At 35.4% G+C, this 14397-nt stretch overlaps 2 protein-coding genes and 1 pseudogene across 3 annotated transcripts; 2 read left to right on the plus strand and 1 right to left on the minus strand.

Annotated features, from left to right (window-relative positions):
• The first annotated feature begins 304 nt into the window (after positions 1-304).
• Positions 305-7905, plus strand: LOC133865370 (uncharacterized). Of its 2 annotated transcripts, XM_062301767.1 has the most exons (16): positions 305-478; positions 702-771; positions 1357-1450; positions 2096-2274; positions 2373-2423; positions 2946-3002; positions 3588-3708; positions 4214-4280; positions 4419-4460; positions 5722-5827; positions 5943-6053; positions 6442-6513; positions 6605-6706; positions 6795-6841; positions 7014-7041; positions 7591-7905. In XM_062301767.1, the coding sequence occupies exons 2-16, from the start codon at positions 754-756 to the stop codon at positions 7708-7710; spliced, it is 1215 nt and encodes a 404-aa protein (XP_062157751.1). In that variant the 5' UTR covers positions 305-478; positions 702-753; the 3' UTR covers positions 7711-7905. The 2 variants fall into 2 exon arrangements, 1 of the variants encoding a protein (XP_062157751.1); XR_009899700.1 differs by lacking the exon at positions 7591-7905 and having other exon boundaries at positions 6442-6508; positions 6583-6706.
• Positions 7906-8858: 953 nt separating this feature from the next.
• Positions 8859-9639, minus strand: LOC133866136 (GCN5-related N-acetyltransferase 8-like; annotated as a pseudogene).
• Positions 9640-11962: 2323 nt separating this feature from the next.
• LOC133865220 (homeobox-leucine zipper protein ATHB-6-like) lies at positions 11963-13890 on the plus strand. The gene is made up of 4 exons (XM_062301583.1): positions 11963-12026; positions 12323-12460; positions 12547-12923; positions 13018-13890. The coding sequence occupies exons 2-4, from the start codon at positions 12400-12402 to the stop codon at positions 13441-13443; spliced, it is 864 nt and encodes a 287-aa protein (XP_062157567.1). The 5' UTR covers positions 11963-12026; positions 12323-12399; the 3' UTR covers positions 13444-13890.
• Positions 13891-14397: the final 507 nt, after the last annotated feature.

Raw genomic sequence — 14397 nt, forward strand, 5'->3', positions numbered from 1 at the left:
TATTTATTTATATTTTTAATATATTTATATTTTTTTTATTGTAATGGACACATGTCAATTTCTGATTGGGTATGACGTTGCAAACTAACATATTCTATTAACTTAGTGGATAAAAAATAGGTTTAGAAAGTGATTTGTAATTATAATTTATTACAAGAATCTTTTATGAACTTTTTGTACCACAATAAATAATTTATAATTTAGGTTAGCGGTGCAATTATTCAAAATAATTTCGAAGAACTCAGAAGTGAATAAATAATAATAATAATAAAAAAAAACCTCGCAACTCTCCCATTCAGTTTTGCTAGAAAGCAGACAGGAGGAAAGAGCGCGTAGCCGGCGCGTACACCCAGCCGCCTTGGTAGACTGGACGTTGCTTTGATTAGGGCAACTCTTTTCCTTTCACAAGTCAGAGGCTCTCTTAGTTTTATCACCACCATCTTCAGCCCATTTACATTCTCCGTTTGACTGCTTCTCTGTAAGTCTCTCTCTCTCTCTCTGCGTGTTTTACTGAGGATTATATCATATGGCATTGCATATGGACATTATAACATTGTGACTTCAGGAGATAGAAGAGGCCGGAGTCTCTGTGCAAATTGCTTTATTGGATTTTTCGTTTTCTTTATCTTTTGCTCTTTTCATCGTTGTTTATGTTTCTTTCTTTTCGGTTTTTTCTGTTTTTTTTTTTTTTTGAATGGCAGTATTTATCAGTTTTCACTGGCTCCCTGACGAACAGAGAAACAAAAGTGCTCGATGGCGCTTCGTTTCGAGGTATGGCTTTGTTTATGTTCCTTAGTTCCACGGGTAACTATTGCCTTTACCTCATTCGCATTAGAAATAGGCACTTTTTAAAACACTAGGAAGGAATGTTTCATAAGCTGACAGTGTAGTGGAGATAACGGCGGCGATAGCCACTTTTCCTTGTTTTTTGGGAATACTGAGAGAAAGGACAGTAGCAAGTCTGAAAAGGGTCAAGGAAGGATTTTTATTTTGATAAGAGCTGTCCTCAATGGTAATTTGTTTGGTTATTGTTGTGGTAGAGAGAAAAATAAAGGAACCTAGACAATCATATGTGCTTCGCTAATCAAAGGCTGTTTCTTATGGTTGCTTGGTGCCATTACATATCGCATGGGCAAAACCATTTATGTGGTTTTTGTTGACATAATCTGTAAACATTATATGATTAATCCCAAAACTGAACACTTGGTCCACTATAAACCCCCTTGATGGCAGTTTCTAATTGTTTCGTACATTGTTATTTGCTAATTTGGTCCAGTATAAACCACGTTGATGGGCATTTTGATTGTTTGTTTCATTCTTACTTGCTGATTTGTGATTTCTATTTCTTACCTTTAGATTCTAGGGAGATTCAATCGTGCTCGTGCAGCTCAACTAACACTCCCTCACTTTGGGTCCCAGACGCCCCTGTTTATGCCTGTGGGTACACAAGGTTAGAGTTTTTACTATCTTATTCCTTCCGTGGAAATTTTTTTTAATCAAGAACATTGTTTGTTTCATTTCCTTGCTGTTTTAGGATGAAAAGAGCATTAAGTTAGTAGTAAATGTTTAAGTTGCCTACTAGTTTAGATGGTAATATCTCATGGCACTGCACTAATGACCTTGATTGAGCACTTGTCTGAGACGGGAGAAAGTTTAATTTCCATTTTGAAGCCCATAGGCCCAGGTGACCTTCAATGGGAAATAAAAGAAAAGAAAGAAAAATACAAATAAATTTTTATATCAACTTTTATTTTTATTTTTGAAAAAAAAAATAAAAATAAATCTTTTTTACTGTCATTTACCTTATAATTTGACTATTCCTAAGACAAATTAATAACACTATTCCCAAGATAACAAGGAGATGAAAACAGGCATACTCATAATCAATTCAATTGATGAATCATATGCCAAAATGGTCATCGAGTATTGTTCTACCGTAGACGTTGCACTCATTACTTCTAAGGCTGGGCCATGTAGGTGTTGATTCATACGTTTTCGGTATAGCAGTTTTATTACACATTATTTAGGCATGCAGGCAGAAATGGTCATTCACTGGTGAAATTTTATAACATTACTCAGGTTTTCCTGGTTACAGGGACTATCAAAGGGTTGACAACTAACCAGCTTGAGGAGATTGGTTGCCAAATAATACTAGGAAATACATATCATTTGGCGCTTCGTCCTACTTCTGAGCTTATTGACGAATTGGGGGGTCTTCACAAATTTATGAACTGGCCTAGAGCATTGCTAACAGATTCCGGTGGCTTTCAAATGGTTGTTTTCACCTTTTAATGTAAATTATGACAATATCTACTCTGGTTTGATAACATATGCAGTTCAAGCTCATAATTTATTTTTGCTGATGTTTTCAGGTATCATTATTGCATTTAGCCGACATCACTGAAAAGGGAGTTACGTTTCAGGTATCTTTTTGTTTATATTAAATTTATGATTATAGGTGAAGTTTGCAATGTGGTTCTTGTTGAAATGTGATGGTTTACTAGGTGAAGGTTTATTTTTGAAGCTGTTGGAGAAGAAAAGCATCTTGTCTCTTGCTATAATATATATACCAAATCTGGTAAAATTAAAATCAAGAAGTGAGTTTGTGTATTTGTGTTTGTATGCGTCCATGTGCATGCATTTAGGTGCATCATATTGATTGTTTAGTTTGCTCTATTTTTCTTTTGATTTTTTTTTTTGGGGGGAGGGGGACCCTGTTTATTTGGATGAATTGTTTCAGGATTTAGGAAAACTTATATACAACTTTTTCCCTCCTACATATATCTCATCTTGTATAAGCATATGTATAAGTTTAATATTGGGTAAGCAGTGAGTGTTCTTATCTAATGCTGTGTGCCTTCTTGTGTTGAATTTTCTGTATAATTTTTTTTTTTTCCTTTTTTCTTTATATTGCTTGTAACTGAGGCTTCATTTTCTTACATCAGTCACCAGTTGATGGAAAGCCCATGCTCCTAACACCTGAGGAATCAATTCAAATCCAAGTACGTACTTTTGTCCTGGATTTTACATACAGATGTCCTAAGTTTCCCTAGTGAATGTCTTTGATCATATAGAATCAGTGATCATACTTTCCAAAATGTCATCAAGAATGAAACAGAATTTATGGGATCTTTCAGGATTTTTCTCACATAGTCGATTGTTTTTTTTTTTTTTTGGTGGGGGGGGGGGGGGGGGAGATTGAAGCTTGTGCCTTATTGGATTTGATGATCTGAATATGCCATCGTTTTTTCAATCTTTTCATAGTAGATTTATAATCTCCCTAGAAACTCCCTTAATGTGAACTATTTCGCTATTAAGTGGCAATTTAAAGTTGAACAGAAGTACAGATTCAAACAGCCAATTACTGCCTTTTTTTTTTCATGCGCTTGCATGTGTCTTTATATACAGGACATTTTTTAATGACAAAATTGTTTAATACCCATTTGATAAACAGAACATTTGTTTTTCCTTTTTTTGGCTGAAAAATAGGCTCTAAGGCTTGAATGTTGAAGCATGGGTTTTGTTTCTTGAGTATTTCCTTCTTGAATATCTTGTTTGCCCTTATGTTTCCCCAACAAATTGTGCAGAACAGAATTGGAGCAGATATTATCATGGCTCTTGATGATGTAGTAAAAACAACCATTACTGGTCCACGTATAGAGGAAGCCATGTACCGCACTCTTAGATGGATAGACAGATGTATAGCAGGTAAATACGTTGGTACTTGGAGTAACTAATGGATTTATAGCACCAACCAAAAATGTCAGAAATCTAAACTTAATCAACCGTAGTTTTCGAATGCAGTAGTTATGGTCCGCCTGCAACTTCGTAGTCTTGTTAACCCAGAAGATCTTTCCTTAGGTTCCTGTGAATTGCTGAGTGATTGAATTAGTTGGAAGCCTTGCTTTTAAGGTAGAATGTAATGGCTAGGTTAGTGAGTTTGTTGTAGTTCTTCTAGATCTATACAGCCTGTAGAGCTTACATGTGTATAATAAGAAAGTGTGATATGTTGGCCTGTACCCTGTTTCCCTGGATTCCCTAGTCATTCATGGATTATCCAAGAATGTGATTTTGCTTGCATCTGGCATTTAAGAACCAGTCTTTGTAGAGTAAATTTTCAGGTTAATATTTTTTAGGTATGTTTTCATTGTACCACCTTCGGTGTTTCTGACCCAGTTAATATTATTCTCACTGTATTGCTTCCTGTATGCAGCTCACAAGAGACCACATGAGCAGAATTTATTTGGTATTGTACAAGGTGGATTAGACCCTGTTCTAAGGTGAATCTCAACTTATGGTGTAATCTTCTTGCAATTTTTTTTTAAAAAAAAATTTGGTTGAGCTATGTAATTATGTATCTTCCTATATCCCTATCTTCTTTCTCTTTAACAATCATTTTATGTCATTATATTAAACAGGGATATTTGTGTTAGAGGCTTGGTCGATCGTAAGTTACCCGGGTAAGTGTATGGTACTTTTAGTTAGTGACTGATTACTCTAGGTTAAAGCTTGACATTACATTTAGTACTTCATTGTTTTCATGGTAATCATAAGTAGTTGAAGGTAGTTGGGAACCACACTCACGGTTTCTTACCACATGTGCTGGGATACATTTGATACATTTGATATAGTGCAGTTGACATTTAAAAATGATAAGATATTTCATTTTGACTCTATACCATAGCATAAAATATGATCGATAGAAACGTAAGATATTACATTTATACACAAGGAACAACTCCCATAGCTTTTTTTTTTTTTGGAAAACTTTACTTAACCCTTTATCTTTTATCACTTTTGCAATTAAGTACTCAAACTTTAAAAAGTGTCAATTTTATGGTATCCATCTTTCAATTATTTATTTATTTATTTTTAATTTCAACCATCCGTTAAAATTTTTCCTTTAATCTTATCAAAATTTTCAAAATACCCCTGTGTTCTTCTTCTTTCTTTTTTTTTATTTTTTTTTTATATTCAGGTATGGGTATTTTTGTAAATTCTGTTAAATTTTGACAAACACCTAAATTCTTGCAAATTTTTTTTTTCCCCTAAAAAAAGGAGGGGTATTTTGGAAATTTTGACAGGAATTAACGGAAAATTTTAACAAAGGGTTTAAATTGAAAAAAATTGACCCTAAATTGACACTTTTTAAAGTTTGAGTACTTAATTGCAAAAATGATGAAATATCAGGGGTTATAAGTACAGTTTTCCCTTCTTTTTTTTTTTTCTATGAAGCTGTCATATAACTTTTGGTATGTAATAATATTCTTTTAGTGAAAATCTGTGCAATGTATTTTAAGGTTTTGAAGAAAGCTTTTAAAGCTCTCTTGTGCTATATTTTGCGACCTTTACGTAAATAATTCTCATAATTTTTGACGTTAAAATACATAAAGCTCAACACTTACAATTGTCTTCAAAGCTTTTAAGGCAGGTGAGGAGTTTTCATTTGAAAGAAAATGGAATTTTTAACAAAGTTTTCCCTATTTCATTTCATTTTATTTCTTTGAGTTTTTCCTCTCTCTCTCTCTCTCTCTAAATTTTTATTATTTGTTTGGTTGCAACATATTACTGTCTTTCAGCCTGATCAGTTCAACTTTGTTTCAAGCATTGTCAGAGATTCTAATCATATGCCAATATGCACAAATACATGCATTCAAGTGATCACTGTGCTTTTGATTTATTACTGTTGTGGTTCACTGTCAAGGAGCTATATTGTGACAGGTACGCTATTGGTGGTCTTGCAGGCGGTGAAAGTAAAGATTCATTTTGGCGTGTTGTTGCTCAGTGCACTGCTGCATTGCCTGAGGATAAACCACGATATGTTATGGTGCAAATTCCTTTCATCATATCAACCTACATCCTCCAGACATCTCAAATTCTTGTAAACTGGGTGGTTATTTTCATATTTTTCCATGTCACAATATTTTCTCATGTCTTTCCAGGGTGTTGGTTATCCACTGGATATTGTGGTTTGCAGTGCTTTAGGTGCTGACATGTATGACTGTGTTTATCCTACTCGTACTGCTCGCTTTGGCACAGCTCTTGTACCTGAGGTGATAGCTTCTTGTGAACATAGACTATGTATACTGTACTTGAACAACACATGATATTTGAACTTTTTAATCGTGTTTTGATGTCCAAGAGTGTTGTCTGTAGTGTAAATTTATATATGAATGATTTATACAAATACTGATTTCTCCATTTGTATGTTTAAGACAAATGTGAAACATATGTTTGGGGCACCTGCATATGTGCTTTGAACTATCTGTAACTTAATTATGCATCTCTCCATACACAGTTGCCAATCAACTCCAGTTAACTATGAACTTCACCAAATGTAATAATCTTTCTTTTCCAGTGTTGGTGGTGGTTATCGCCTTGTAACTTAATTTATTGCGTGTCCCATCTTTCTCTAAAGATCTGATATTTTACTTAATGCAGGGAGTGCTGAAGCTAAAACACCAAGTGATGGCTGATGATACTCGCCCCATTGATCCTACATGTGCTTGTATGGTGTGCTCATAACTGAAACTTGTTGGCTAGAATTATCAATGTATAGATTGATATTGTGTTACATATCAGCTTCATTATTCTTTCACTGTAGGTCTGTAAGAACTATAGTAGAGCCTACATCCATTGTCTTGTAACAAAAGATGCCATGGGATCTCAGCTTTTATCATATCACAATCTGTACTACATGATGAAGGTACAAATAGAACATTTTCTTATATTTGTTTTTGATATTTCTTTTCGCATCTATAATTGAAGCGAATTTCTTCAAAAAAAAATTGCAGCTTAGCCGAGATCTACATATGTCAATAATCAAGGGAAGGTTTCCAGAGTATGTTCTTCATTTGGTTATCACTCCCACCCTTCTTTCTTTTACCCTTTTTGAATTGACCATTCTTGTTCAGTGGATAACTTTATGCTGATTGATATGCTTTGCAGTTAAATTCCTCACCTGTATCTCTTCGGTAATGGCAATTTTAATATTCTTCTTAATCTTATTGTAGGTTTGTATGCGAGTTTCTGCAGAAAATGGTAACTTCTTGGCTTCTTGCACTCAAGTTGAACCTTTAGTGTTTGTGTGCGCGCGCGCGCATGTATACATATGTATACACATGTATATAATACTTATTGTTGTTAAATCACTACTTAAAAGCTTAAGCTGATAGAAATGAGTAAATTTAATCATTTAATCAATACTTTTACACTCCATCACGTGTAAGCTCATAGGTGAAGCCTAACACCTGAAATATTTAATTGAAATACAGAGACATGATTGAAATTCATGACCTTTGATTTGATACCATATTAAACCATCATTTATCTCAAAAACTTAAACTGATAAGAAATGGTAAATTTAATCATTTAATCCATACTTTAACAATTGTTGAGTATTCCCATCCTGTTTTATGTATTCTCATGTTTAGTTGATTGTTTAACATTCATCAGCCACCTCCCATTTGATTGACTGCTTATTACCAAATCATGGTAGAATCATTTACGTAGTTGTTGAATTAGTCATTTGGTGAATAGTTGGCACACAACACAACTCTTGAACCTTTTCATGTCTTTAATGTCTTGTAGTTTCCTAAAGGCAATGTCCCCGAATGGGTATGCAATGCCATGGAGGTTGCTGGAATTGATATCTCTTCCTGCTGCGCCTTGTTCTCTTCATCTCAAGAATTGGGTTTAGAAGAAATCTGACTCATAGGTCATAACACGTGCAGCATAAATTTTGTAGCCCATTGATATGCTGTTTCATTAGTTGATTCGCCATAGAGGACTTCATTTTCTTCTTCTTTTTCTTGGTACTTCATTTTCTAAGTACATTGCAAGATAAAATATTTGTATTTTTCATTTCAATTTTTGCGGCCTCAAAGGTTAAAAATTTGTGTTTAATGATGGAATCTAGTTATACTGCTTTAATATTACGTGAACAAATCCAGTAATAAATACTAGAACATAGATTTCAGATCTATGACCGTGAATTATACTAGTTAATTTCTTTTACAAATCCACCATTCAATTTGTGAAAACCAACATTTGGTCTTACATATTCAATGATGAATTAGTCTATTTCTTATACGTAGATGGACAAGATATGAGCAAAAGATGAAAATGAAACATTTCTATTTTGAAAATCAAATTTCCACATATTTGAGAGTAGGGTGATTCATCATCAACTCTCTCATTTTGCATAAAACAAAAAAAGGTGGAGTAGGGTGCTTTTTCTCAATAAAAAAATCATTTTCACTTTGAGGAAAAACATGGAGTGGGGGTAGGGTTGACACTTTTGATACGACCTGCGAATCTTACATGAAAACGATACGAATATATAGGGTTTGGATTTAGGCTATAACTCGTTTATGACCCGCTAACTTGTTTATGAACTGTTAACCTATTTATGACACATTTTTTACCAGATTAGCTAAATAGGTTGACTCGCCAACCCGTTTTGCCAAGTCTAAATGGGAGTTAAAGCGGTTTTTTTGCCAATAAATGTTTGTGAGAAGTGGGTCATGTCATTGATTATTATTTTTGAAGGGATAATTGTACTACTGGTCCATAGGGTTGGCTTAAATTACAAATCACTCATTGTGGTACAAAAAATTTATAGAAGTTCTTTGTGGTAAACTATAATTACGAATCACTCTCTAAAACCGTTTTCTGTCCACTAAGTTAACAGATTTTGTTAGTTTCTATGTTATACCCAATAGAAAACCGATATGTGTCCATTACAATAAAAAAATATAAATCTATTATATAAAACTTAAAAATTGTTTTTTTTTTCTTTAAAAAAAAAGAAAAGAAAATAGTAAAGGGGTGGCCGCGCCCCACCCCGAGAGGTGGCATTAGAAACTGATAGCGTTCAGGTTCTAGTCCAGCACCACCCATTCCACCCTCCCGTACCCCATCTTCACCGCTTGCGCCACCATGGCCGAGAGCAACACTTTCCCAAACCCCTTCCTGCTATAAGAATCCCTCACAAATAGGTTCTCCACATAGAATCCTGATTCCCCCAAGAAAGTCGAGAAATTTGGGGAAAACAAAACAAACCTAGCAATCACAACGTCGATGTCGTCGTTGTTGTTGTGGGATTTGAAAGTTTCCTTTTTTGGATTGTCGATGAGGAGGTTGAGAGGGGCCATTCGAGTAATGGGTAAGAAGAGAGGGTGGGAATGGGTTCCGGGAGACCTCGAGGATGAAGATGGTAAAGGACTTGAAGAGAGGGGAGGTGAAGAGGGAGGAGGAGAGGGAGGCCTCGGTGGTGGATAAGAGGTGAATGAGGTGCTCAAAGATGGCCATTTGGTAGATCAGCTTGTGGATGTGAGGGACGTCTGATGCGGTGCCCATGTGCACATGGGTGAACACGGTTGGCTGAGGGTGGCTTGGCCGCCCCCAAAGGTTAGGCAGCCACCTTGTCACTATTTTCTATTTTTTTTTTTTTTTTTAAAAAAAAAAAAAAAAATAAGTTTTATTTATTTATATTTTTAAAAGATTTATATATTTTTATTGTAATGGACACGTGTCAATTTTCTTTTGGGTATGACGTGACAAACTAACAGAATCTGTGGACGGAAAACGGGTTCAGGAAGTGATTCATAATTATACTTTATCACAAGGACCCTCCATGAACTTTTTGTACCATAGGGAGTGATTCATAATTTAGGCAAACCACAGTGACCAGTGGTTCAGCTATCCTTTTTTGAATAAGCAATAAGAGAGAGAAAGAGAGAGATGTGAAGAGACGTGTTCTGAACTTAGGTGTACTCCATATGTTAGCTCTGATACTAATCGATAAACACTCATCTGTTGGCGTTTGCACGGAGGAAAATAATTTTTGGTTGCCCTAGTTCGTTGTTTAATTTATAAAGATTTAGGCTAACACTTTCAAATGGCTTTGATGCCGATTTCCCGGGGTGGTCTAGTTTAGGCTAATAATTATGCTTGTAGCTATTTTTTTTTTTCACCATTAGGATTTATAATGTCATCTATTAGGGACTTAGTCGAAATTTTCTCTGAAGAGGTGCAATATAATTGGGTGTAATGTGAATTGTTTTACCAACTTATAAGGAGATTTGCTTAAATAATAACACAATATAGATTTTATAGATGAAAATATATAAAGGTAAAACCCCATGTTCTTATTATTATTGTTTTGAGTGAAAATTTCAGGTTTTTATTAATATCATGAATACATATATGCAGAAGCTAAATTCTCCTTTAAGAATAATTTTTTCTTTTTCAATATAATCGTCCAACAAATCTTTAAAATTCTTAGACTCGTGGCAACTATCCGGCCGACAAAGTTTTGCAAAGTGAACAAAAACTCTTATATTAATTTAATAAATAAAAATAATTTCAAATCATTTGAATAGGACAAATTGTTAGTAGGGGCAGTTGCTCTCAATCAAACATCAGTTTGACATATCTCCGCCCATTCCATCTACTAGACAATAGACACTAGTATTCAATTATCAATAAAAAAAAAAATAAAAAAAAAAAATAAAATAGTATTCAATTATCAATAACTCTAAACCGTTGAAGTGTTTTCTTTCAATTGAGCAAGTTCACATGGCAATTTATGTAACACCAGGATTATTGTCATGCATTTGACTCACCAATCATATATTTATTTCATAATTTTGATGGGCATTTCCATTAACTTTTGGGATTGAGGCCACGCCATGCGTTGCTTCGCTCTGATACCACTTGTATTAACTTGAGATGGAGGTCACGTCATGTAGTGTCTTACTTTGAAACTATTTGTATTGACTTTTGAGATTGAAGACACGTCATGTAGTGCTCCAGCTCTAATACCATTTGTAACGATTCAAGAAAAACGTTGGTCACATTTGCGCTATTACCTCAAAATAATTAATCAATTTGAATCTTTCTTAAAATTGAGTATAGATCCTAATTTCACGTAGTAAGACCGTCTAGAGCAGTAGTGACTATTTTAGCTACTCAAAATACACATTTTTCTATTTTAGTTACATTCATCCCCCGAAGTTATTAGCCATTTTTAAAAATTTGCAATGTACTTCTCCAAAGTTTCAAAAAATTTCAATTCAGGCATTCCGTCTGGTTTGACCGTCAAACCAGACGGAATTTTAGCCACGTGCGTATCACGTGACTTTTTTTAGGCAAATTTGTCTGTTTTACCTTCGTTCCAAAATGCTATTTAGGAAATGAATTGAAAATTTTAGAAACTTTGCGGAGATAAATTACAAATTTTGAAATATATATATATATTAGAAAAAAAAAAAAAAAAAAAAAAACCGACAGCCACCGCTTAGGGGGTGGTTGCACGTCACCTCCAATGGTGGCCGCGGCCGCGACCACCCCCGGCACCGGGCCACCCTAAATCCAACCTTTGTGACAACCCAAGGTCCCAAGTGGACTTTTGAGTTCAGGAACCTGGAGGTCTCTGCCGCTAGCAATAACAATGCAGTGTCTCTGAACTTCTTCTAGCCTAAACAGTTAGGATTTGGCCTAATGCCGTAAAAATAAATTAGAGCATATATGCCGTAGTTTTTTCACCCTTCAGATTTAATTGAACTTTTTTTTTTTATGAGAAAGAGAGACTAAATCAAATTTGAACCGTCGAAAAAATTAAAATACATATGTTGATGTATTTTTTTTTATTTTTTTTTCCAGTACCTAAAAATCTAAACAGTAAATAAGCTCTAGGAAAAAAAAGTTATTTTACCTATTTAGCCGGAAACTAAATTTAGTTTATAATAATCAAATTTAACTAAAAGTTTGGCCGGAGATTTTCTTAAAAGTGAGTTTTTTTTTTTATAAACCATTCAATCTGCAAAGGGTACTCATTTTTCCAACGTGGGCCTGGATGTTTCAATATATATATATATATAAACCATCATTATCACGTTGTGATATATATATATGGTCCGATGACTTCAGCAAAGTCAAGCTAGAAAAAGCACACTTTGAGCATATATATATATATATATATCCTGAGTGGCCGAAGGGAAGAGGGTTAACTATTTATGCAGGTCTCTCGACTCTCTCTCTCTCTCTCTCTCTCTCTCTCTCTCCCTTATATTGATTAGATAATGATTTTTCTAGAGAAAGCCTTTTGATTTGATTTAGCTCATCTCTTTTGCTCTTCTTTTATTTGCTTGTCGCGGAGTGGTTCCACATTTTTTTTTTACGACTCTGAAAAGGTTAAGGGAAAGGGAAAAGCTATGACTACTCTGCTCCAGAGCTCGACCTTTGTACATTTGCCAATCTAATAGATCTCTTTTATTCTTAACTGTTCTTGTTTTCACGCTTTTCTCAAACTATACAGAGAACCCTCCTAATCCCAGAGCTCTCTATAAAGCTGTGAGCTACTTCAAAGGATAAGGGTCTAAGCATATTGCAGTAATGAAGCGATTCAGCAGCTCAGATTCCTTGGGTGCTTTGATCTCCATTTGTCCACCTAAAGGTAAACAAACATAATTAGATTGAATTTCGTTGGAATGCATCGATCAATTATTCTCTGGTTTTATGTTTTCACCATTATTTATGCAGAGGAGAAAGACGAACCGAACACACACGGTTATAGTGAAGAATTCCAGGCAATGCTACAGAGGTTTAACCAAGAAGACTTGGGGTACGACACCCACCACCTGGTCTTGGAGAAGAAACGGCGGCTGAGCTTGGGTCAGGTGAAGGCATTGGAGAGGAGCTTTGAGCTGGAAAACAAGCTAGAGCCAGAGCGCAAGGTGAAATTAGCCGAAGAATTGGGCTTGCAACCACGACAGGTAGCTGTATGGTTCCAAAACCGGCGAGCCCGTTGGAAGACTAAGCAATTGGAGAGAGACTACGGCCTTCTTAAAGCCAGTTATGATGCTCTGAAGCTTGACTCTGACAATCTTGGACAAGAAAACGAAGCTCTAACCTCAAAGGTATATATGAATAAAGTCTCGTTTTTATTGCATCTAGCTCTATTCCCTCAGATTTAGCCTGAATTTTTCACCTTTTTGGGTTCTTGGATTTCAGCTGAGAGAGTTGAAAGCGAAGCTCTGCAGTGAAAGTTCAGACAGCAACCACTCTGTTAAAACAGAGTCTCTGATCTCGGAGTTTGACAACAACGTTCCTGAGCGAAGTAAAACCCGTGATTTATATGTTCAGAAGGAAGGGTATGAGAATTCTAAAGATGGGTCATCGGATAGCGATTCAAATGGAACCATGAAGGAAGAAATTAGCCAAATTAATATTTCTCTCTGCTTCAACGGCTCGTCTTCGTCTTCAACTTCACTGGTGAACAGCGTTCAGTTCCCTGATTCCAGAACGGTTCCGTGTAAACCATACCAATCTCAGCTTGTGAGGATTGAGGACCAGAGCTTGTTTAGCACAGAGGACGGCTGTAATTTCTTTTCAGTTGATCAAGCTCCTAATCTCCACTGGTACTTCCCTGAGCAGTGAAGCCATTTCAGAAAAGACTATGGACATGCAGACTGCAGTTCCACGTTTGCAGAATGCCTGTAGTTTTTATTTTTATTTTTTAATTTCTAGTGTAGTTAAATCCCTACTACGTCCGTACTGCTTAACATAAGCCAACCTCGTTAAGTTGATATCTATCAATGAGAGCAGATTTTGTTCCATTGCTGTGGCAATGTACTATAATATGACTTTAGGAATCTCTCTTGGGAATTCCAAAAGCAAGAGCTGATAATTGTCACAGCCGAAGTGCTATGCGTTGTTAAAAGCAAATTTCCGGGCAGCTCTGCGCTCAACAAAGACAAGGCCAAAAGGTCGGGCAAGAATTCGTCTCCTTGTGTGGGGTTTGGTTTGGTTTTTTCGTGTTTTTGTATCGGATTTTGATTTTGTCGAGACATGAGAATAAAGTTATGTAAGTTAATTTTAAATCGACTTATTTAATTAAATGGGTCATACCCATTTATCTTAATCTGCTAATTTAGTATCATTTTGTTGCATATTAAGTTCGAATCGTGTTGAAATATGAATATAAGACTATATAAATAAACCTTAATTCTATCAATTTAATTAAATAGAATGGATTATACTCATTTATTATAACCAGTTAATTTCAAGTAATAAAAAATTGACATACGTACCAAAAAAAGGCTATCCTATGGTTCTCTTTTTTTTTCAATGTTTTGGTTTGTGATGGGCGCCCATCATCAAGTATCAACGCATCCGCATGTGGTTGGTGAAAAGTAGATATTGACGCACAGCTAACAGTTTGAACGAGAGAGACTGCTATTACTGCTACCACTCTCTAAAGGGATGGGGGCTACACCTCCATACCTCAACCTGTGGAGTGCACCGTTTTAGCTAGCCTTTCAAAAGTGACTTGGGGTGGGGATGTGGGACGACTAGCTAGGGTTCATGTATGCAACTCATCTTTCATTGCCT

The sequence above is a fragment of the Alnus glutinosa genome, chromosome 4 (assembly GCF_958979055.1).
Source record: "Alnus glutinosa chromosome 4, dhAlnGlut1.1, whole genome shotgun sequence".
Taxonomy (NCBI): domain Eukaryota; kingdom Viridiplantae; phylum Streptophyta; class Magnoliopsida; order Fagales; family Betulaceae; genus Alnus; species Alnus glutinosa.